The following is a 26166-nucleotide window of genomic DNA, read 5'->3' as shown; positions in this document are numbered from 1 at the left end:
AGGAGCACTTGGAATAGTATTGAGAACCTCGAGGCCATGCATTGGGAGCATACAGTAACCCTCCATTGGCGGTGGATGTAACTTTACACGTCTCAAGTTATCTACCTGCCCACCCTCTCAGCCACTTCCTGTCTCATATGTAGCACAAGCTGAAGTTGCCACATTGGCCTCATTAGCCACCTTAAAACCCAGAAATCATGACTAGATCAAATCATCCTTGAACCTGATAGGCAGCCTAAGAAGAAGACTGGCTGTAACATTGGGCATGATATAAATCAGAAAATTAGATGTGCATGTAACAGGGAAATAGAGGAATCATGGATGACTTTAAATTGCATGGAGCCTAGATGAATCAAATTTGCTATAATGAGGTGGAAAATGAATTCATGGAATGTATAGGAGATGCTTTTCTAGACCAATATGTTGAGGTACCAACCAGGGAAAAGGCTATTTTGGATCTCATGGGAAAGGGTTAATTGATATTCTTGTTGTCAAATAGCCTTTGGGGAAGAGTGACCATAATATGGCAGAAGATGGCATGGAGTCTGAAAGTGATAGAGTTCAATGTAAAACTAGGATCATAAATTTAAACAAAGTAAATGCTGAACACATGAGAAGAGAGTCGAAAAATAGATTAAAAGATATGATGGTGGACAGGCAGTGGCTGTCCACCAAGAAATAATCTGTTAACCACAAAAAAAAATTCCTTTGGGGCACAAAAACCCAGAAGGAAAAGTTATTTGTTCATGGCTGACAAGTGAAAATTAAAGATAGTGTTAAGTTTGAGGAAGATAAAGTTGCCAGAAATAGCAGTCCATCTGAGGCTGGGGAGCACTTTAGACCACAGCAAAAGAGGACCAACAAATTGATAAAGAAAGACAGTATAGAATATGACTCGACTAGCAAGAAACATAAAGGCAAATTCTAAGAGTTTTTGCAGGCACCTCAAGTGGAAAAAAACTAGGAAGGCCAAGCACAGGTCCCTTACGGACAGAGACAGGAGAATTTATAATTGAGAATAAGGAACTGGACAAAATTACTTTGTGTCTGTCTGCATGGAGGAAGACACACAAAACCTGCCAGATATTTAGAGAAACAAGGGCCCTGTGAGAATGAGGAACTGAACTAAATATTAGTCTAAAAATTGTACTAGAGAAATTGGTGAGCTTGAAAGCTGATGGATCCCAAGGAACTAATGACTTACATTCCAGAGTTGCGATAGAGGTGGCTGTACAGATACTAAAAGCTCTGATACCCATCTTCCAAAATTCAGTAAGTTCTGAAATTGTTCCTGTAGATTAGAGACTATCAAATGTGACCCTGTTGTTCAAGAAAGGAGGGAGAAAGAAAGCATTAATTGCCATGTGAACAACATGCTAGCCTAACATTAGTGGCAGGTAAAATGCTGGAATCCATAAATGAACAATGAAATAACAATGCACCTTAAAAAAATAGGATTAAGCAGAGACAACATATATTTATTACAGTCTATGTCATTCTGAAATCTTTACTATCCTTTTCTCTTTACTGATTTTTACTGATTTACTGACATTGTGTCAGCTGGAAATTTTGAAATTATATCCCAGTCAATAACACATGCCAGAAAAGCACTGATTCCAATAATGACCCCTTGAGAACCCTACTCTAAAATTCATGCCACTGAAAAGCTACAGTTCACCACCACCACCACTCTCTGCTTTCTGTTGATTCTGCAATTCACAAACTTGCTTGAAGCAAAGTTTTCACATACAATTTGAATGTGTCTGGTTGAAACCTCCCATGCCTGGTGAAATTACACAAACTTTAACCATCACTATAACTGTAATAATGACATTAACATGCAACAACCTAATCACCATTGTCTCACGAAAGGTGAGGACTGCCAACTTGTTTCACAGTGAGTGACAAGGAAGAATAACTCCAGGATTACTATACTCATAAGTTTTAGGAGACTGTATGTAGAGTACTAATAAACAGTGTAACCTGCAATTTTACTCAGTTTATGGGCAACATATTAATCCAAGTGCATAGTTTTCCAATAAATTTTCAGAAGCATACTAGGATAAGATTTCATTTAAATATTATAAAAATACATAAGTAAGCCAATTAAAACATTTTACAGATGCATAACTAACATTACAATTATTCACTTAACTGTACTACATCTGTAAAATTTTGAACAATTATATGACTTAAAGAAGCAACACACAGGTGAATTACTTAGAATGGAATGAAGTATTAATTAACCATAAATAAGAAAATAAAAATAAATCAAAGTGTGTCATTAGGAATATAAGATATTAAAAAAGAAGCAGGAGCAAGCAAAATGGCCCACTGAGTCTTACGCAAATCTGTAACTAGAATAATGTAGTCTAATATAAAAATAATAAATTATAAAACTATGTTATACAAATGGGTAATTCCGAATGTGAACTGAGTATTATACATGAGCACAAGTGACCAATTAAGAAGGATATCCTATACAGTATGCAATTAAAAGAGAGTGAAAATATTGTAAGAAGCAGGAGTGGGAGTAGGCCATTTGGCTCTGCTATTCATCAAGGTCATGGATGATCTTCTACCATTTTCCTGCACCATTTCAATAGCCCGTAATTCCCTTAACATTCAGACATTAGTGACTAAAGCTTAACCGTCTTCTGGGGTATTAAATTTCATAGATTCACCATTCTCTGAGTGAAGACATTTCTCCTCATCTTAATCTTAAATAGACAATCATTTATAAGATATCTTTATTAGTCACATGTACGTCGAGACACCCAGTGACATGCATCTTTGCATAGAATGTTCTGGGGGCAGCCCACAAGTGTTGCCATGTTTCCGGCACCAACATAGCATGCCCACTCCCTTTCATCCCCCCTCCGCCACACACCTACCTTCCCCCACTCACCTGGACTCACCTATCACCTGCCAGCCTGTGCTCCTCGCCCTCCGCAGACCTTCTTATTCTGGCTTCTACCCTCTTCCTTTCCAGTCCTGATGAAGGATCTTGACCTGAAATTTCAACTGTTTATTTCCCTCCATAGATGCTGCCTGACCTGCTGAGTTCCTCCAGCATCTTGTGTGTATTGCTCCAGATTCCAGCATCTGCAGAATCTCTTGTGTCAAAAACTGTATACTATATTCCAGGTATGATCTCACTAAGGCCTGATATAATTGCAGTAAGAGATCTTCTTTACTCCTGTGTTCAAATCCTTTTGTAATAAAGGCCAGCATACCATTTGCCTTCTTCATTGTTTGTTCTTTATTGGCTGTTGCTCCTTTTTCAGGTTATGCTTTGTCTGGAATAAAGCAACAATAGTTGAGTCAATACAAAGCAGAGAACGCTGACTATATGGTTGTAAGGACAGAAAATGTGCAGAAGGAATGATCAGGCAGATGGATTGACAAGGTCCCTGTGATCCACAGAGCTACCAGTGACAACCACTGGCAGACACAATCACAGTGGATTTTGCACAATTGTCAGACTGGGCAGAGCTCCCCAATTTTGAGTGGGGGCAGATATTGCCTTCAGAGATCTGAGATTGTTAGAGTGCTCCCAATTGCCCCATTAAATTGCAGCGGTTTTACCACAGTGATGCCACTGGTAGAGCCACTGCCTCACAGCGCCAGGGACTCAGGTTCAATCCGGACCTCAGATGCTGTCTGTATGGAGTTTGCACGTTCTCCCTGTCACCAAATGGGTTTCCTCCAGGCGCTCCGGTTTCCTCCCATATCCCAAAGACATGCAGGTTGGTAAGTTAATTGGCCACTGTAAATTGTCCCTAGTGTGCAGGTGAATGGTAGAATCTAGTGGAAGGTGATCACAATGTGGTGGGGGGGGGGGGGAGTAAAATGGGGTTAATGTAGGATTAGTGTAAATGGGTGGACCAAAGTACCTGTTTCCATTCTGTCTCTACGACTCTATGAACAATGAGTGAATGGTGGAGGACACCTGTTTGTATTATTTCAACTTAATATTCCCCATCCCCATCATGACTGGGCTAGGATATACTGTAATTGGGGTGACAGGTACCTTCCCCCACATAAATGATTCAACTTGTGAAAGAAAACTTGCAGGATTGACTTCCAAATGTTCCTGCTAATATTCTGACTGGTCTATGGAAGAGTTACAGCCACATTTTGTTTGGTACATCCAGGGCAGTGGTTGTAAACAAGTTAATATCCTTTATTCATTTTCATATTAGAAAGTGATGTTTCTGTTGTTGTTCTGTGCCTCCTCTTCCTAAAAGGAAAGTATTCAAATCACCCATTGGGTTTTGGCTCCAAGGGTCAACTTATTCAGCAGGTGACTGTCCTTTCTAAACTCCTGTCAGTCAAGCAGCATCTGAGTTACAGCTGAAGATGACAGACTGGACTCTCACTGCTGCAAGATGTAAGGATATTAGGATATTTTACTTTAAAATATTAATTAAGAATTTTAAAATATTCAACCTACCTAATATTTCTGAAGTCTATTCCATTCTCATGGTTTTATTGTTCTTGAATGTATAAGAAATAGAAGCAGCAGTACGTGATTCAACCCATTCAGCCTCTCCTCTCATTCAGTAAGTCATGTCTATGATTCCATATCAATTCTTCCTATCCTCTCCCATGTTGCATTGTTCATTCTGTGTCTAAACTCAATCCACCTTAGTCTTGAAGATACTGAGCATGCACTGCCCTCTAGCATAGAAAATTCAATAGATTTGCAGCACTCTGAGTAAACATGTTCTCCTCAACTCAGTTCTAAATGTTTGAATCTATATCCTGAGACTATGATCTCTAGTTCTAGATTCCAGCTGGGCAAAAGATTCTCAGTGGTGACTATGTACTACCCTCCAAGAACACATGCTACTGCTCCTGTCAGGTTTGTATATTCTTTTAGGTGAGTAGACCAAAACTGGACACAATAATGCAGATGTTATCTGAACAAAGTTATTTATAATCACAGTTTTATCACAGGCTTCTCTTTATCCTGCATAAGTCTTGTATTAAATGCTAACATACCATTGCCTTGACCCTGATGTCAGCCAAGTGCAGCCCAAGGCAAAGATTTGTAAATATCAGGCATATTATTTACATGAATAGTACTAAATTTCACATTGAAACTTCTGTAATATTTCCTCTTAATCTTCTCTGCTGTAATTCAAATTTCTCTAGCTTTTCTCCATAACTTAAATCCTTGATTCTTGAAAAATAGACCTAGCAACAATTAGTACATTTCCAAGTAAGGAGAGCATCTTGGAGGAAAAACTGTGCATACTGCTGTTGATTGCTGTTGTTGTTAGTGGTGGAGGTGACAGATTTGGTGTTCATGGTGAAGGTAGCAGACTTTCACTTAACCTCTGGAGTTTGGCTCTTTGGTTCATGTCTGGTGAGGGCTAGAGCTGAGCACTCCTGGCAAAACCTAAAATGGGCAGGTTATTGGAGTAAAAGTGCTGCTTGATAGCACTGTCACCAATGCTTTCCATAGTTTTGCAAATGATTGAGATTATATTGATTGGACAGCAGTTGCAGGATTGGATTTGTCCTGCTTTTTGTGAACAGGGAAATTTTCTACATGGTCCGGTAGATTACAGTGTTGTAACTGTATTGGAACAGCTTGGTGAAAAGTGTGGCTAGTTCTATGGCCAGGATATTTTCTGGTCTCATAGACTTTGCCAGATCTGGTGTTCTCATTCATTTCTTGATATCACGTGGAGTTCATTAAATTGGCTAAAAACTTACTTGTCTGGTGGTGACTTACTTCTCTGAAAGTTGAGATGGATCATTCCCTCTGGATTTATGAATGAATATGATTGCTTCAGCCATGTTTTTAGCAAACTAATGCAGGGCTCCATTATGATTGAAGATGGGGATGTTCTTGGAGCTTCTTGCTCCTGCTAGCTGTTTTATCATCCAGCGCCATTCATAGCAGAATTGCAGGGCTTTGGTCTGATTCATTGCTTGTGGGATTGCTTAGTTCTTTCTATTGCATGCTGATTTTTGCTTTTTAGAACGTATGTAGGTCTGTTTTGCAACTTTGCCAGGTTGGCATCTCATTTTTAGGTGTCCTTTTACCATCCACATTGAACCAGGCTTGATCCCCTGCGATGCTAGTAAGGGTAGACTGAAGGGAATGCCAGACTATAACACATATTGTGATGGTGTACATTTCTGCTGCTGATGATGATCTACAATACCTCAGGGATGCCCAGTCGTAATAGCACAATTCTAGTGCCACCAGAACACAATGGAGTGTGTCCTTATTGTGAAGACGGGACTTCTATCAATGTTATTGTGGACAGATGCACCTTTCACAGATAGATTGATGAGGTCAAGGTCAAGTGGGTTTAACCCTTGCCGCTACATCCGTGCTGCTTGTAGATTCATCCTTTTCTCATATATCTGAGACCCTACCAAAAGCAACAATATTGCCAGCCTTTTCCCGTCTTTTACCAAATTGTCTCTGTTGCATGCCTTCCTTTGCGATGTTAATGCTTTTATTTGACTTAAGAAACTTTCCCACTGGTTAAAGTTTCAGGACGAATGGCCGACTCCACTTGTGCTTTTCATGATCCACAACATATCCAGTAGATCTACTACCCGCCATTGCCACTGAGGCGAACATCCTTCCTAGGGGGAGGAAACCCACTAACAACCTGTTCCCTTGCTGTTGTAATACAATGTTGTGCCTTTCCAGACTTTTTGTTTTAATATTGTGCATTAAAACATTCGTTACGTGCACTTGAAAAAGTAATAATGGGGAGGAATTACAGTCTATGCAATCAGAACTGCTCCGAATGTCCAAGATTTGGTGAGTTTACCATTGTGCTCCCTGTCTCTCCCTCCTTTATCTCTTCCATTCTGCCTCCCCTCCCCTCTACAGTTTCCTGGATTCATTCCCCTCCTCCCCTGGTTTCATCAGCCCAACATCCACACTGCCCATCATCTCTCCCTTATCTGGCTCCCTCCCCCCGCTGTTCACAGCAGAAGCGCGCTCCCGCGGTTCACAGCTCGACAGCGCGCTCCCGTGGCCCACAGCTCGAGAGCGCGCTCCGCGGTCCACAGCGCGCGCCATTAGCGTGCGCGCTCCAGTGACGCCCTGCGGGCGGTTGGAAGCCATGGAGACGGAAGCGGTCTGTGCCCGTGACTGGTGAGTGGATCCGGTCGCCGACGTCAGCTGATCCGCTGCCCCAAGATGGAGGGAGAGGGTGAGGAGGACGTGCGGCCGCTGCTGAGCGGGGAGCGGAGGCAAGGTGTGTGGCCGTCATCTCCGGGTCTGTGTCAGCACCGACCCACCGTCAGTGGGCTCACGGGATCATGTGGGCGAGTAGGTACTGTGATCAGAGGAAGGCAAATGTCTAACGCGGTTTCAACCTTTGCAACTTCTGTCCACTGCTGGAGAGATAAGCAGGACTTTCCGATGTGTAATTGGCCCACGAATCTTTCTCTCTGTTTTAAAACAATGAGAATTATAGTAAAAAAAACACTGGTTCTCACACCTCTGACGTGTCTCCAGAATCACCTCAGTTCCATTTGCTCTTTCCGCATCTGATTCATTTCTGGAAGTTATTGTAGAATTTGCTCCTGGACCATTTCGGGAAATGTATAACATTATATTGAAAGATATCCTCGGGTTCTTTTTGTCGCTAAACTTTAAATCTGTGGTCGCTAATTAGTGACTCTTGCATTGGAAATAGTTCCTCCGTTTTTAATATCAAAACCATTCCATGATCTTTGAACATCCGTTTACCACCATCTCTCCTCCATCTTAACAGGTTCTCCTTTTTAGTTCCTTCACACAAGTCTCTTCCTTGATACCATTACAAATAAATACTTTTCAATAAATAGTCACCTTGATGTCAGATTTGACACATTTTACTTAAACTGTAGCCTAATCAATGATTGGTGAACTTCTTTCCTATTTACAGTTTTGTTTTAAGTCATGGATTTTCATTTAAATAGCCTTATTAACATGTCTTGCCACTTCAAAAAATGCGTCTAATCCTGAGGGTCTCAATATTTGTATTTAACAATGTGTGTGAATGAACAGATCTGCAAGCGAAAAATATCAGGGTATATGTCAAGATATCTGGGGTGTGTGTAGAACTGGGAAATAACCCAGTACTGAATGGAATGGGATCAAGTAGATATAATTCAGAGGTTTCACTTGGGGGAATAGCAGTTAAATGCAACAGCAGCAAAACATAAGATTACAAACCAAGGAATTACACCTGTTTCATTAGTTAAGTGATAAAGAAATTCATTAAGAAAGGTAGTTTTCTCATTAAAGTTACTGATAAGGGATTTAATAAATTCAGGTAACCCATACCCCCTTTGTTCCTTTCCCACTCATATCTGTCCACCTCGGTTCTCTCTCCCTCGTTCATCTTTTCCATTCTGCCTCCGCTCCCCCCCTCTCTAGAGATTCCTCGATTCGTTACCCTCTTCCACCTGGTTTCATCTACCCAACATCCTTATCCTTGTGAGTTTCTTCTCCCTTGACCTCCCGTTCCTATCCCCTCTCCCATCAGTTCTATCTGCCAATCATCCCTCCTCCTCCCCTCACCATTAGTCTCAATCTATTCTTCGGAGGGCAAAACTAATTACACTGAAATCCATCTCATTAGTTAATGTTTCTAAGGCAAATCAGGAAACCCAAATTGAGCATCAATCCTAAATGAGCATATGGTACTTATAAGATTGTATATTTAACATCTTTCTTATGATAAGTACCATATTGCTCACTTGGGATATGAAAAAACAACAAGATACTGGAGGAACTCAGCAGGCCAGGCAGCATCCATGGAGAAAAGCAGGCGGTTGACATTTCAGGTCAGGACCCTTCTTCAGGACTGAAGATAGGAAAAGGGGAAGCCCAATATATAGGAGGGAAAAGCAGAGCAGTGATAAGTGGACAAAAGGAGGCGGGGTGGGTACAAGGTGGTGATAAGTAGATGCAGGTAAGAGATAGTGATAGGCAGGCGTGGGGGAGGAGGGGAGAGCAGATCCACTGGGGGATGGGTCAAACGTAAGGAGGCAGGTGCCCAATGGGGGGAGGGGAGGAGAGAGGAAAAAAATAGCCAAAGAGAAAAAAAAGAGAGAGGCTAGAAAAGGGGAGAAAAGAAGAGGCATGGGGGGGGAGGGGGGGTTGGATTATTTAAAATGCGAGAATTTGATGTTCATGCCATTAGGCTGTAAGGTCCCAAGACTGAAAATGAGGTGCTGTTCCTCCAGTTTGCGTTTGGACTGACATATCGGTGATGGAGTGGGAGGGGGAGTTGAAGTGACTGGCAACGGGGAGATGCAGGTCGCAGTTTTGGACAGAGTGCAGGTGTTCGACAAAACAGAACTCCACCACCAAGCATATCTTCCCCTCCCCACCCCTTTCTGCCTTTTGCAGGGACCGGCCTCTCTGCGACTCCCTAGTTTGCTTCTCCCTCCCCACCTATCCCGCTCCCACCCCGGACACTTTCCACTGCCCCTGCCGCAGGTGTAACACCTGTCCCTACATCACCTCTATCCAGGGACCCAAATGGTCCTTTCAGGTGAGACAGAGATTTACCTGCACCTCCCCTAATATCATCTACTGCATTCGGTGCTCCAAGTGTGGCCTCTTCTACATTAGCGAGACCAAATACAGACTAGTTGATCGTTTTGTTGAACATCTGTGCTCTGTCCGTAACTGTGATCTGCATCTCCCTGTTGCCAGTCACTTCAACTCCCCCTCCCACACTATCACTGATATGTCAGTCCTCAGCTTCCTCCACTGCCAGGGGAATTCCAAGCGCAAACTGGAGGAACAGCACCTCATTTTCCGTCTTGGGACCTTACAGCCTAACAGCATGAACATCGAATTCTCCCACTTTAAGTAACCCAAACCCTCCCTCCCCTCCATGCCTTTTCTTCCCTTTCCTAGCCTATCTCTTTTTTCTCCTCGCCTTTTTTTTTCTCTCCTCCCCTCCCCCCATGGGGCACCTGCCTCTGTAACTTTGATCCATCCCCTGGTCGATCTGCTCTCCCCTCTTCCCCTGCATCTGCCTATCACTATCTCTTAGCTGCATCTACCTACCATCACCTTGTGCCCACCCTGCCTCCCCTCTTTTGTCCACCTATCACTGTTCTGTTTCTCCCCCCTATATATTGGGTTTCCCTTTTCCTATCTTTAGTCCTGAAGAAGGGTCCTGACCCGAAACTTTGACCGTCTGTTTTTTCTCCACGGATGCTGCCTGGCCTGCTGAGTTCCTCCAACATATAGTTGTTTTTTCATCTAGATTCCAGCATCTGCAGTCCTTTGTTTCTCGTTTGGCATATGGTACTTATCATAAGAAATACAATCTTTCTTATGATAAGTACCATATAATGTTCTGTGTACTTTAATTATAATGTCATATTATTAATTTATTAAGAAATATCCTCTTACACCAGGGATGTGATATCCTCTTACACCAGGGGTATGACATTTGCTATGACCAAGAACTCACCCTGAACATTGAACGTGTCTTGCAAACTTGGTTTTAATTAAATAAAATCAGTCTTCATGGTAGAAGTAGTAATAGAAAATTTGCATGATGGAACTCAATGTGAACATGTTCCAAACAATATACAATTAAATATTAAAAATATTGGGCTAGTAGTCTCTTGAATCCAAAACAAGCATCATGGTTATAGTTTAAAAAGTTGGAAATCAGTGATTCTGAAACTGAATGTTACTGTGATAAAAGAATGCTCAATTTGGGATTCCTGATTTCCGTCCCAAAACACTGCACTGAAATCCATCTCATTAGTTAAGTACTTTTGCCCTCCAGAAGAATAGATTGAGAGCAATGTTGGCAGTGTGGCCTTAACAGTTTAAAGATGTTACGGACTCAGTGAAAGTCCCTTTAAGATAGAGAGTGTGTGTGTATGTGTGTGGGGCGTGCTTACGTCAATAGAAGATAAAGGACGTAATGACGTTGTTGAAGAAGTTAGAAGGAGAGAGAGAGAGAGAGAAGGGAGAGAGACACCAGCCTGCTTGTTTTCTCTATCGATGGATGAGAAACAATAACTGTGTTTGCCACTGAAATCCATGTATGGAAGTTGGAAGTAATCCGGTGGAGTTCACTTTGTTGCTGACCTGTAAAAGGAAACAGGTATTTGTGTGTGGACGACCACAATTCGGATGCTTTTCAGGGTGAGGAAGTCACTACTGAGTAAACACTGAAGTGTCGCTGGGGTTCCATCGTGGAACATTTGGATTTCGTATTTACTCTCTCTATGTTCTCTACATCTACGTCTTATCTTCAGACAACGGTGGTGTTTGAAGAAGCCCTTGCTCATGTTTCACCTTATGGCTTGCGGAACTGAACTTTAAGAACCATTCCGGAACTGGGAGTTTTGGACTTTGCCACACACACACGAAGAGTTTAGTTTTAGGGTTAACATTTGAGGTTTAACATTTTTGAATTCTAACATACTAACATTTTTACTTTTATTTTATGTATTCTCATAAGTAGTAATTAGTAAATTAGTTTTTAACACTGAATCATGCTCAGTGTGTTTCTTTTGTTGCTGGTTCGTGACAAAGAAAAATCAAGAGTTAAAAGAACTGGAAAAAAATCCAGAAAATATTGGAACTTAGAAGAATGATATGGAAGAAGTTGGACAATTCACTGATTAGTTTGCACAGACATTGGAGGTTTTGACATTCTCTTACTAAAATGTGTCATCCTTTCAAATCCCTGCCTAAACCTTTGTCTCTGCCTTCAAATGCCTGTTTTGGCAAGGTGCCACATAAAAGACTGGTTTGTAAGATAAGATTGCATTGGGAGAACTGTGTTAACATGGATTGATGATTGGTTATCACATAGAAGATACAGACAGAATAAACAGCTCTTTTTCAGGCTGGAAGGATGTCACAAGTGCCCCATAGATCAGTTTTCAGTACTCAATTACTTTCTATTTATATTAATGACCTGTTGAGTGGGGCAGTATGTAAGGTATTTGAGTTTGCTGATGACACAAAAAGTAGGTAGGAGGGCATGTTACACTGAGGATATTTGGACTCTGGGACAGATAGGTTATAGGTAGGTTGAGTGAGTGGGCAAAGACTTGTGGAGAAAGATTGCAGATGAGCGAAGTACAGAGGGATCTAAGTGTTCTTGTGCATGAAATGCAAAATGTTAGCAGGCAGGTGCAACTAATGGATAGGGAGGCAAATTGCTTATTGGCCTTTATTTCAAGAGGTTTGAAATTTAGAAATAGTAATGTTATAATTGTAGGGCTATTGGTGAGGCAATACCTGGAGTACCATGCACAGATTTGATTCCCTTATTTAAGAAATGATACACTAGCATTGGAGGCAGTTCAAAAGAGATTCACTAGGCTAACTGCTGGGATGAATGGGTTGTCCTGTGGCAAATGGCTAAAGAAATTAGATTTATACTCTTTGGAGTTTAGAAGAAACTCCAAAGAGTATAAATCTTTGGAGTTCAGTAAGGGGTGATCTTACTGAAACATATAAGATCCCGAGGGTGCATGACAGGGTAGATGTTGGGATGTTTCCACAAGTGAGAAAAACTTGAACAACAGGACCTAGCTACAGGATAAAGGGGTGATCATTTATAACAGCTGCATGAAATTTCTTCTTGTTGAGGGTGGCGAAACTCTGGAATTAGAGGTATTTAAAGGGGATGTAGTTAATTTCTGAAAGATTGAGAAATTGAGGGCTATGGGGAACTGGCATAGAAGAAGAACTGAGGCCTGGGGCAGCTCATCCATGGTCATATTGAATGGTGGGGTAGGCTTGAGTGGCTCCTATACAAGTAAATCTATTTATATATTTTTCCAACAACTATTCTTAATATTTTTCCAGTACCAGCTTGCTGCTCAGCTCGATACAACCTGGCGATTTTGGCCTTCTGGGGATTTTTTATTGTGTATGCACTACGTGTGAATCTCAGTGTTGCAATGGTTGAAATGTTGGATGATAATGCAACTTTGCCCAAGAATGGTAGTGTCGAGGCATGTCCACCACACTCCAACGTTACTCACCAAAATTATGGGAAAAAGGTAAGCTACTTAGCTGTGTCTCTTGTTTGTACACCCAAATGAAATTATTTATTGTTAAAGTTACTAAAAATAACCTAATCATTGCACAATAATTGCATTCAACACGTGATTGGGAAATCCATTTTTGAATACAAAAAAATTCTTAAGTTAACATTATGACTTGAGGTACTGTTGCTCAAATTTTGCAATTGTGTGTATACTTGTACTAATGATTAATGCTACTGGACACTTCTGCAGTCCAACTTTCTAATGCTCTGAATCCTCTTGGGTTGGATATTGCAGTGGTGAATATCAGTTCCAAAGGGAAGGATGAATGGTTACTCAGTAGTAGTGTACTGTGTATTCCCAGTGAGGATTGCATTCATCGAGATGTATAGTCAACAAAATCTTTGTGATGTGTTTTGAAGAAGAATGCAAGGACCAGCAACAACTACTAGGCCTCTTACACCCTTACAAAAGTCATCGACTTTCAAGGGATTGTGAAGATTCCACCTCAAAATTGTGGCCATCAGAAATTCATCTCTATTCTACATACAAGCTGGGATTCTAACTGACAGATCCACCGTAGATCAAATCCCTGTACAGACTATGATCAAGCAAGGCTGTGCCATCGCTCCAGTCTGCTTCTCAGTCATTCTTTCTGCAGTATTGCATCTCAATCCGAACTAGCTTCCCATTAGTGTGGAGATACTCTACTGGACAGATAGTAGGTTGTTCAATCTCTGTCACCTCCACTCCAGAACCAAGATCATTCCAACATCAACTTAAGTACAAAGATGACACTTGCAAATTTGGAGGCAGAGCTCCAAATCATCATTTACTCATTCACTGAAGCATTTGAGAGAGTAGGCCTAACAATAATAATAAACCTTCTCCATGGATTGTCACCTTGTCGTGGTGGAGAAGCTTGTGTGGTCCTGAGATCCCAAGAGCGATGCCGTCTGGAGCTGTGCTCCTGCTAGGGTCACCCATGGCGGTAAGGTCGACTGTGAGGTCCGTGACAAAGAACAATCCAACCAAGATCTCAGTGGTGGAACAGGCGAATGAAGTTACTTCAAACTCAACGGCTGTGAAGGCGGATGAAGGCTGCAACAAATCCATCAGCTCCAATCATCGCAGTTTCCATTGCCACTGGAATCAGTTGGTTGATTTGTGAAGTATCGTGTGCTTTTTGTAGTGCAACGTCAAGTACACGTTAAACAAATACACACACAGGCACCTTCGCTCTGTGGGCTACTTCTCAGCAACAACCAAAGCCCGATCTGCCATCTGGAACTGCCTGTCCTGAATGCGGAAGAACTTTCAGAGCCAAGATTGGACTCATAAGCCACTTGAGAGCCCATAAGTAGATCAACGGAACGAAGACCATCATCCTCGACCTCGAGGGATAGCCACAATAACAACGGAATAATAAACAGACGTAAGATAAAGGTACTCTTTGAACTTGTCCCCATGGCAAGCACTGACTCCCAACAGCAAAGGTCCATGATTAAACTCTGCAAAATGTGAATAACTCCCTATCTTGGTGAAGGAGGCATCAGTGATAAAATTTACCACGCCCTCCAGCGCATAGCCATTGGATACCTGAAGAAAGAATGTTTAAAGATCAAAACCTCAAATCTGGCACAAGCAGTAACCCCAGTCCTCCTGTACGCTTCAGAGACATGGACTATTTACAACATGCTCCTCAAAGTTATTGAGAGGTATCACTATTACCTTCTCCACAAAATTCTCCATCTTCACTTGTAGGATCCTTGTTCTCTCTCAGGCCAACACTTAAAATGCCAAAGCTATAATTATGTTCAGTCAGTTGCGACTGGCAGTCCACATCACTTGCATGCCTGACACCAGACATCTGAAACAGATGCTCTGAGCTGCATCACAGGAAGAGATTGCTTCAAGAATGTTTTAACAGTAACATCCTTATGTACTTGTGGGACTCCCTGGTCCATAACTATTCAAAGTAGAGAAGGAGCATCTGGTAAAACACTGAGAATCTAGAGTCTCTTTGTTAGAAAATTGAAGTAGCAGTTTCATAGCTTGAGGAACTGCTGCTCCAACCCGGTGCTTCAACAGATCTTCGATGCCAAAGCCCCATGTGCAATTGTTGAAGGTGTTCTTCATTGTTTGTAAATAGAGTTGCATCTATCATTCACCTTGCTGGGGTTTAAAAAGATTAGGTAAAGAAGTGTTGGAGTAATATTTCAGTATTTTCTGGCAATTTACAATGAGATGGACTATGACCTCACGATCTACCTTGTTGTGACCTCGCACCTTATTGCACTGCACTTTCTCTGTAGCTGTGACACTTTACTCTGTATTGTTTTTACCTGTACTACGTCAATGGACTCTGTACTGACTCAATGTGACTACACTGTGTAATGAATTGACTTGTATGATCGGTTTGTAAGACAAGCTTTTAACTGTACCTCGGTACAAGTGACAATAATAAACCAATACCAATTTGGGGATGACAAATTAGTTTTGTCTGAAACAAAGCATAAGGAAAAGAGGCAGGATTGGACCATGCTGCCCCTCTAACCTGCTAATTCCTGCCCAATTGTACCTCAAATGGCAACCTTTACATTCCTAGGTATCAAGTAAGTGAAGTTTCAGTTCTACTTCAATGCAAATACATTCCTCCCTAAATCAGGAGATCAAAAATCTATAAGAGATAAAGAGTTCTTTATTAGTCACATGTACATCGAAATGCACAGTGAAATGCATCTTTGCGTAGAGTGTTCTGGGGGCAGCCCGCAAATGTTGTCATGCTTCCGGCACCAACATAGCATGCCCACTACTTCCTAACTTGTATGTCTTTGGGGTGTGGGAGGAAACCCACGCAGACATGGGGAGAACATACAAATTCCTTACAAACAGCGGCCGGAATTGAACCCAGGTCACTGGCACTGTAATAGCGTTACGCTAACTGCTACACTACCGTGCCTGCCCCACGACGTATACAGTACGTCAGGTGTACTTTGGCCCTTGCAATAATGGTCTACATTATATTTGCCTTCCTATTTGCTTGCTGCAAGAACAACAGCAAGTTATAGACCTACAAATGTTCTTTCCAAATCTGCTGCTAAATGAGATTCATAAATTCGTAATTAAAGGAAGTCCACCATCCTCCTACTGAGCACAGCTGATGATAATAAATAAACCATTCCCTGGCAACTTCATTTTCTGCACACTGGAGGTCACACAAAACTTTGTTGCCTGGATTCTATTCCTAATCAGCCTTCATCCTTGTACATTCTAACCCATGTTGCTTTCTGTTGAAGCAATACCTTTTGTCTTTAAGTGCTTATCCATCTGTAACCTTGGCACTCTGGATTTTTGTAGTCTCGCCAGTTTTGAACTCTTATTCGTGCTTCTTCAATTCTTTTAATTTAATTGCTCCTCCATTACTGACCGTTCATTAAATTGCTGAGGTCTTAACCTCTGAAGTTGTCTTCCTAAGATCTCTATTGCTTTACAAGGATGGTGTTTAAATCCTTACTCTTTGACTAAGCAGTTGTTCATCTATCCTGATATTTCCTTAATGTGACTCAGTGTCAATTCTGTTTATTCCTTAGAAAATGTTGCCATTGTTGAGAGTGTAACAGGGAGTGATGGTAGCTTTCACCCTGAGAACAAATGAAATATAGATGTTCACCTATGTGAGGTGGATGGTTGAAAGGTTCCTTCTGAATGATGTACTGGTATGTTAACCAGGTGTCAAACTGTTTTATTTATTACTTTTGCCTTACATCCACACTAAGGAGTTTTATTTTATCTTTTATCATTTCAGAAATTTGCCAAAGTCACATTTAATACAAATTTCTCATTGTCTCTAACAGGGCAAAGTATATAACTGGGATTCGGATATACAGGGGTGGATCCTTAGTGCTTTCTTCTATGGTTACATCGTTACTCAGATTCCTGGTGGATATCTGGCTGGTAAATTTGGAGGGAAGCTGTTGCTTGGTTTTGGCATTCTGGGCACTTCGTTTTTAACACTGTTGACTCCACCAGCAGCTGCAATGGGTCCTTACTGCGTAATTGTACTGAGGATTATTGAAGGCCTGGGAGAGGTATGTTCCAACTTTTCATACATGTTTAAGAATTTTGCATTATTGAAACATTTGAATCTCTATGGCAAGGAAAATCAGAAAAAAATGTAGATGTTTGAAATCTGAAATAAAAACAGAAATTGCTGGAAACACTCAGCAGGTCAGGGAGCATCTCTGGAAAGAGAAATAGTTAATGTTTTGGGTCAGTTCTGACAAAGGGTCTTGGACCTGAAGTGTTTCTAGCATTTTCTGTTTAAATCTCTATAGTATTTGCTACAGATAAAAGGTTAGCTAATTTTTTTGAGCTTATTTGCTACCTAAAAATGCAACTTCTTTGAGAAAAAAAGATGTCTTTTGCCATTAATTGTAATTGTGAAATTAAATATAACTGGACTGAAAAGATCATATTAGTGTGAAATGTTTGTGGAGGAGGTGATGAAGTTCATAGATGATTCATTTTAAAGGTATCTACCCATGGATGATGGAAAATATTTAGTTGGCAGGTCATAAGGTTACAGGTTGCAGCAGGATACGATTCCATATGCTGTTAGTGGCCCATAATGCCTCATTATGCAATTTTTGGCTGGTAGATCAGTTCCAAATGTATTTCATTTAGCTCGATGATGGGACTACCCAACACAATGGAGAGTGTTCCCAGGGTGACAGTGCAATCTTGTTCTCATTGTGATTGTGTGCAGTCATCATTCCTTGTAGTATTGTCATGGACAGTGGTATCTATTTGTTAATTAATTTGTGAGCATTGCTGGCAAGATGAGAACAAGATTGATGAGCCCAAGATCAACTGGAGTTTACAGTCATGCTGGTTTTTGCACCACACGTTGCATGCCCACTCATGTAGTTATGTCCTTCATGAATTATCCAGCTCAATAAGTGAAGTTACTACTGAGGCACTTGTGATTAGGAATTTCATAACCGCAACCTAGAGTACATTTTGTGCCCTCGCTACCCTTGGTACTTTTAATAAGTGATGTTCATTATGGAAGTGTTATTATTTGGGGTAAGGGAAGCACAAAGAAATCAGCAGGCAGTTTCCTTGCCTCTGCTTGACAGGGTAGTGAATCTTCATGGGCTCTGAGGTCATTGTTAAGGACATATTATGCTGTGCTGCTGCCTCTGTTGTAGTTGTCCTGCTACAGGACAAGACAGATTTAAGAATGGTAGTAGAAAGTTTGGAATAATGGATGAAAGGTGAATTTATATGAATATGACTGTGGAGTTAATGCTTGACTAGTTTGTAAAGAAAACTCTCCCATTTTAGAGGATGAGATTGGACTGGCTGTGTTATCTTTTGCCATTCTGAATCTAGTACATTGGTTGAATGCACAATGCTCTGATTGATTTTATTCACTTCTTGTAGAGATTTTCAGAACAAATGAATGGCTTGCTAGGCCATTTGAGAGGGTGGCAGGAGTCTACCATATTAACATTGGTCCGAAGAGACATTACTCAGGCTTAGTGAGTATGGTAGATATGCTCTCTTGAGGGTGGGCGAACCAAGAGGTTTTAGGGAGAATTCTATTAGTTTTACAGCCATCAGCTTTTTAATTACAGGAATATTTAATTAATTGAATTATTCCCCAGCTATTGTGGTTGGATTGAACTTGTGTCTCCAAATCATTAGTCTTGGCCCCTGGATTAATAGTTTTGCAATATAACTACTAATTCTCTGTACCCAGAATACAAAGTACAAAAGCTTTGAAAAGCCATAATTTTCAAAAGAAAATCCTCAATTCAAATATTTTGGAATATAGTAAAATTTGTCTATAAGTGTTAATACAATATATTATCTTATAAATGACAGTAATGTTTTGGAGCCATCTTATTAAGCTTTCCCTTTAAATGAATATCATCTATTATATATAAATGTACAAGGTATTAAAAACATCAGTTTTTTTATTATTTTGACATTACATTATATTTAAAGAGCACTTTATTTAAAGTAGTGGATAGTTTAGTTAATCAGACAAAATTTTATACCAAGCCAAAGACAAGTTTGTCATATGGCTTTTGCTGGCACAAGGATTTTAAGGAACTTCTTAAAGAAAGAAAATAAAGCAGAAAGGTTGAGGAAGGAATTGCAGAGCTTAGGACTTTGGCAAATGGTGTGAGAAATGTATAGTGACCATATTTCAAACAACACAGGTGGATGGGAGGAGCAGGGAGAGTATTAGAACAGCCGAACATTCAGATTTTTAAAAAATTACTTTTAGTACATGGACTGAGGCAGAAGTGGATAGAAACAGTATTACAGAGTTTGAAGCATATGGGTTTAAACCTGCACACCTGGTGATGGAGAGTATATCTGAAGCGTGGTTCAGTCAAACAGAATGCTGAAATTATGACATTCAGGTTCAATATGAAAAATTATTGGGGAGGTGGATGGAATTTGTGGTGAGGAAGTGGAACTGAGGGCAGTGCCTGTGTCTTTCCCAGGATGACTGTCTATAGTTGCTCATTTATGAAGTTGAACTTTATTTAATTATTTTTCATAGGGTGTGACCTTCCCTGCCATGCATGCAATGTGGGCTGAATGGGCACCACCTTTAGAAAGGAGCACACTTGTCAGTTTATCATATGCAGGTGAGTTAATTTTGTTTAAAGCATGCATTGTACTTTGTGCTGAAATTTATGTAGGATCTAACCTTACCAAAGGTGACACTAATGGAACAAACTTAACATTATTTTTTTAATGACTTCATTGGTAATAATGACATAATAATGCATTTTTGGCTTCCAGGGTGTCAGATTTATTACCTTTTTATGAAAGCAGTACCATATTCCTGATTATTATGGAACTCTAAACAAAAATCATAATACAATTTTGATATTTTTTGGAATGGCTTGTATTTTAAAAGGGCTTCTAATACTATGACAGTCTTTTGTCGTGACTGTCTCAGATGCTCCTGTTCAGTTAGGGTCAAGGAGTATTGACTGGACTGTTAGAATCCCTCCCACTATGTTGTGTACATTTCCAAATGAAAATGTAACTGTGCTTCTAGTTTTAGTTTTTTTGGTAATGTTGTTTAATTGAGTAATAATGGTATTCACAGATTTTTTTTGAAAATTTTGTTATCTTTATTAATGCCTGTATCTGATTGTGTGGAAATGTGTTCAGTTTGAATTAAATAGGATTAATATCTGTTGACATTGTATAAACTTGACAGGTTGCTTATTTGAGCCAATGAAGTTAAGTGTCAATATAAATGCATACATATACTTAATAGCCTAAATATGTGTCACATACTAGGTTCTAAATCTTACATAATCTTCTAGGTGCCCAACTTGGAACAGTTGTTTCCCTTCCATTATCTGGAATAATTTGCTATTACTTGGATTGGTCATATGTTTTCTACATATTTGGTAAGGTCTCATAATGTAATTATAAAGCTTTGCATTGTAATTTAATCTTGCTCAATGAAACTTTATTTGTTTTCTTCCTTCCTTCTTCCTAAATCATTTAACCCATAGAGTACCAAGATCAGATATTTGAGTGGGTAAGATATGCTTCACTAAAGCAGGAAGAGCCATTCCCTGGCAAGTTTATTCCTTGTTAATCTGTTAAAATACACCCATCCAAGGAGAAGGAAAATTATGTATAGTTAGCAGTAAGTGGGCCTCTGTGCCATTTTCAATAAGGGGTTAGATGCATTTGTTGCAGATCTCATTGTCAAACAGGGCTCAATATGTATCAATTGGAGGCTAGAATCCTTGTACATTTTACCTTGCCCTTGACATACAGGTTCTCTTGCTGCCTCTGCTGAAAGCAGCCAAACGGAGGAATCCCATTCGAGAACTATTCTGTTTGGTTTTGTGTACCTAGGGATTTCATTATTGAGCTCTAACAAACTACGTTTCAAATAGAAATTAAAACACTTTTTTGTAAAATGCTTTGATTAGATAATGCATAGTAATTATATGACTATTGTGCTTTTGAATATATTTAGCAAATATATTATTTTCAGCTAATGTAAATAACATCATGACCTGTCCTCTTCACCGAAGAATAATTGAGATTGAAGTGTCCTGAATCATCAGGTAATGGAGTCATGGAGCATGGAAACCAGCCCCTTTGGCCCAACTGGCCCATGCCGACCAAGATGCCCATCTAAGCTAGTCCCATTTACCTGGGTTTGGCCCATATCCCTCTAAACTTTTCCTATCCATGTACCTGTCAAACTGCCCTTTAAATGTTATTGATGTACCTGCCTCGACCACTTCCTCTGGCAGCTCATTCCATATACAGACCACCCTCTGGGTGAAAAAGTTGCCCCTCAGCTTCCTATTAAATCTCTCCTTTGCCACCTTAAACCTATGCCCCCTAGTTCTTGGTTCCCCAACCCTGAGGAAAAAGACTGAGTGCATTCACCCTATCTATGCCCCTCAGGATTTTATACACCTCCTTAAGATCAACCCTCATTCCCCTACGCTCCAATGAATAAAGTCGTAGCTCATCCTCTCTCTAAAACAGTCCCTCGAGTCCTGGCAACATCCTTGTGCATCTCTTTTGCACTCTTTTCAGCTTAATGGCATCTTTCCTATAGCACGATGACAAACACAATATTCCAGATGCAGCCTCACCAATGTCTTGTACAACTGCAACATAACATCCCAACTTCTATACTCATTTCCTGACTGATGAAGACCAGTGTGCCAAAAGCCTTTGTAACCACCCTGTCTACCTGCAACGCCACTTACAGGGAAATGATGCCACTTACAGGGAATCTTTTGTAATTCTGCAGCCTTTTATTTATATCTTAAATTTGATTATATACCTTGTCCTCTTGACAGTATTTACACTTTTAAATAGCAAACTGAGTCTCAAATCCTCTTGCAGGCCTAATGCCATTTTGTGTGAAAATCAATAAAGCTTTCTTGGAAATGTTCTCATGTTTGTAGTGATTGGGTTACTTAATCTTTTCACGTAATTTGTTAAATGAAATAGCTCAGTGCCTGATGCTATCAATTTAAAATTAACTATTTGTGGTACAACAATGGACACGGTATGGTGATAGTTATTAGACTAATGATTCAGGGAGCACCCAATTAGATTTCCACCATGGAAGTTTGGGAATTTGAATTTGGTTTATTTTATTTGAACTCTGTATATATATCAAGCTAGTATTAATAAAAGTGATATCATAAAATCCCAACCAATTAACTCATCACCTTCCATAATGGAAATATATCATCCTTGCCTTGTCTGGCCAGAACCACTCAGCATTGTTACCTTTTAATCTCTGAAATGGCTAAGCACATCACTCGGTTATAACATACAGCTCCAAAAGGTACTACAATGGATTGCAACAACAGAAATGTATAGCAGTTCCTTGGTACTACAGTGAAATAGTTACCTGTAGCCTATGTTGAAATGTGGCTTTATGCTGTAAATTTGTTGAGAATGACTTTGTAACTGAAAATTAAAATTGTGGAATTCTTGGGAGGGTTACTTCCTTCATTTGTACACTAAATTTCTAGGGTCTTTACAAACCATTGTATTTTGCACCAATTGAAATTAGTTGCTACTGGAGGGTCAGGATGGAGAATGTATTGTACAATATCTTTTTGAATGCAGTCTGACTGAGTATTCCCTGCAGTTATTTTATTTGTTTAGATTTACAGCTTGGCAATTATTTTGCTTTCCTGTCACTGCACTTATAACCATTAGTGGTGATGCAGCATTCACATTGGAATTCCACTATTCTTTCAAATGGACAAGTTTTACAATTTCTAAGGCTGTCATTGTCTATTATAAATGTGTATTGGGTAGAAGAATCTTTAAATTGGTGACCATAAGCACATGGTATAGATTATATATTGTGCTTTTGATGTGTAGATTGCCTACTTTTTCCACAGTGAAACAGTTTCATTTCTTTTTCAGGTGCACTGGGAGTCATCTGGTGTCTGTTATGGTTCTGGCTGGCGAGTGACACACCAGAAACCCACAGAACAATATCTCATGCTGAGCAAGACTATATAATGTCTTCACTTCATGGCCAGGTAGGATATATGCTGCCACACAGAATAGTTGACACATTGGAATTGGTTTATTATTGTCACATGTATCTAGGTACAGTGGAAAACTTGTCTTGCAAACCATTCATACAGATCAATTCATTACATCAGTGCATTGAGGTAGTACAAGGTAAGACAATAACAGAATGCAAAATAAGGTGTTACAGTTACAGAGAACAGTGCAGGTAACTAATAAGATGCAAGATCATAATGAGGTAGATTGTGAGGTCAAGAGTCCATCTTATTATACCAGGGAACTTAGTCAACATGGTTTTGTGGAAGATAAATTACATTGGAAAAATGTGCTCAATTTCTTTGAAGATGTCCCAGAGAGAGTTGGTAAAGGGGAAATTATAGATGTAGTATATTTAGATTTCCAAAAGGTATTTGACGAGGTATCAATAAGAGGCTGGTGCATAAATTAAGAGCCCAAGGTATTGGAGGAAATGTGTTAGCATAGACTGAAAACTGGCTGTCACAAAACAAAGTAGAATAAATGGGTCCTTTTCAGGCTGGAGGAATGTACCAGCGGAGTACCCCAGGGATCGGATCTTGACCCTCCATTGTTTACTATTTACACTAATGACCTGGAGGAGGGAACAAAATGTAAGGTTTCCAAATTTTCCAATGATACAAAAATAGGTGGAAGGGCATGCTGTGATTGTGATTCTGCAATGGGGTATAGATATACTGAATGATTGGGTGAAAACATGGTGAATGGAGTTTAGTGTTGGGAAGAGTGAGGTCCTGCACTTTGGTAAAGGAAATCAAAAGGAGGATTATGATGTAGATGGAGAGAGACTGCAAATGAGTGAAGTTCAGAAGGATTTAGCTGTTCATGTGGATGAATCACAAAAAGCTAGCAAGCGGGTCCAACAAGTAGGTGATAGGGCAAACAGCATTTTGGCCTTTATTGCAAAGGGATTGGAATTTAAGAATACGGAGATTTTGCTACATTTGTACATGGTATTAGTGTGGCCACAGCTGGAGTACTGTGCAGTTTTGCCCCCTTTGCTTACGAAAGGATATATTAGCATTTGAGGCAGTCAAAAGGAGATTTACCAGGCTAATTGCTGCAATGAGAGGGTTATCCTATCAAGAGAGGATTGACAGTTTGGTTTTGTTTCCTCAAGAGTTTAGGAGAATGAGTTGGTGACCTTATTCAAATATGTAAGGTCCTAATATACAAGATCCTACAGGGGAGATGTTGAGATGTTCCCACTAGTGGGAGAGTTACAAACAAGGGGATATAGTGACAAAATAAGGGGCCAATCATTTAAAACTGAGGTGCATTGAAATTATTTCTTACAAAGGGTAGTGAATCTCTGGTATTCTCTGCCACCAAGACAACAGATCAACCAGAAGCCATGAATGAACTGAGAGATCCACTCACAACTGAAGTCCAGGTCAGCTGCATTGAAATTGGGTGACCTATTCAGGAAATCGAGGGACGACCTTTGTAAAGCTACAGAGATGCTAAGAGATAATAACAGTCCAAAATAGAGTCCAGAACCAGCCGTCAGTTGTGGCAAGGCATGCATGCTGTCGTGGGCTACAAAATGAAGTCAGGCAGCATTGCCCAACAACAACGTATCTCTCCTTGATAAACTCAATGCATTCTATTCAAGTTTTGAACAGAAGGGCAATGAAATGACACTACCTGCCCCGACAGCCTCTGACGTAACTTTACCCACAGTCACTGTTGCAGACGTCAGATCAGTCTTCCAGAGAGTGAACTCGCGGAAAGTGTCCGGCCCTGATGGAGTCCCTGGCTGTGTCTGCAGATCCTGCGTGCATCAGCAGTATTTGCAGACATTTTTAACCTCTCCCTACTCCAATCTGAGGTTCCCACCTGCTTTAAGAAGACCACTATTATTCCAGTGACAAAGAAAAATAAGGTAACTTGTCTTAATGACTACCGCCCGGTGGCTTTGATATCCACCATCATGAAGTGCTTCGAGAGGCTGGTCATGGCACTCATCAACTCTAACCTCCCAGACAACCTTGACCAACTGAAACAGGTCCATGGCAGATGGCATCTCCCTGGCCCTACACTCATCTCTGGAGCATCTGGATAACAAAGATACCTACATCAGATTCCCATTTATTGACTACAGTTCTGCCTTCAATACCATGACCTCCAAACTCCTAGATCTAGGACTCAGCACCTTCCATTGCAACTAAATCCTTGACCTCCTGACCAACAGACCACAATCAATAAGGATAGGCAGCAACACCTCCAACACAATTATCCTCAACACTGGTGCCCCACAAGGCTGCGTCCTCAGCCCCTTGCGTTACTCCCTATAGACTCATGACTGTGTAGTCAGAATCTGCTGTAACTCCATCAACAAGTTCGCAGATGACACCACCGTAGTGGGCCGGATCTCAATTATTGATGAGGTGGAGTATAGGAAGGAGCTAGAGAGCCTACTGGCATGGTGTCAAGACAACAACCTTTCCCTCAATGTCAGCAAAACACAAGAGCTGGCCATTGGCTTCAGGAAGCAGGGTCGAGCACGTGTCCCTTTATGTATCAATGGTGCTGAGGTGGAGATGGTTGAGAGCTTCAAGTTCTTAGGTGTAAGCATCACCAATAGCCCGTCCTGGTCCAACCACATAGACACTATGGCCAAGAAAGCACACCACTGCCTCCTTCCTCAGAAGGCTAAGGAAATTCAGCATGTCCCTGTGGAGTCTCACTAGTTTTTATAGATGTATCATAGAAAGCATCATATCCAGATGCATCACAGCTTGGTATGGCAACTGCTCTGCCCATGATTGTAGGAAAATGCAGAGAGTTGTGGACACAGCTCAGTCCATCATGAAAACCAGCCTCCCCTCCATTGACTCTGTATATACTTCTTGCTGCCTAGGGAAAGCAGCCAACATAATCAAAGACCCCTCCCACCCTGTCATACTCTCTTCTCCCACCTTCCATCGGGCAGAAGATATTAAAGCTTGAAAACACGCACCACTAGGCTTAAGAATTGCACCTATCTCACTGGTATAAGACTATTGTCCCTAGTACGATAAGATGACTCTT

General features: G+C 40.6%; 1 protein-coding gene across 7 annotated transcripts in view; it reads left to right on the top strand.

Moving 5' to 3' along the window:
• The first annotated feature begins 7095 nt into the window (after positions 1 to 7095).
• Positions 7096 to 26166, top strand: part of slc17a5 (solute carrier family 17 member 5) — a 45490-nt gene continuing 26419 nt past the window's right edge. For 4 of the 7 annotated variants that reach the window (XR_007956971.1, XM_052024404.1, XM_052024399.1 and 1 more), the window contains exons 1-6: positions 7157 to 7316; positions 12836 to 13032; positions 16875 to 17108; positions 19601 to 19688; positions 20382 to 20468; positions 22987 to 23105. Coding sequence is in view for 6 of the 7 variants with exons in the window: in XM_052024404.1 (XP_051880364.1) it covers positions 7181 to 7316; positions 12836 to 13032; positions 16875 to 17108; positions 19601 to 19688; positions 20382 to 20468; positions 22987 to 23105 (861 nt within the window). In the remaining variant the exon portion in view is untranslated. Of the gene's footprint in view, positions 7317 to 12835; positions 13033 to 16874; positions 17109 to 19600; positions 19689 to 20381; positions 20469 to 22986; positions 23106 to 26166 lie in introns of all 7 variants that reach the window. The other 3 variants (XM_052024402.1, XM_052024401.1, XM_052024403.1) reach the window with 2 other exon arrangements.

Source organism: Pristis pectinata, chromosome 10 (assembly GCF_009764475.1).
Source record: "Pristis pectinata isolate sPriPec2 chromosome 10, sPriPec2.1.pri, whole genome shotgun sequence".
Classification (NCBI taxonomy): Eukaryota; Metazoa; Chordata; class Chondrichthyes; order Rhinopristiformes; family Pristidae; genus Pristis; species Pristis pectinata.
This window is presented reverse-complemented; position numbering and strand designations above follow the sequence as displayed.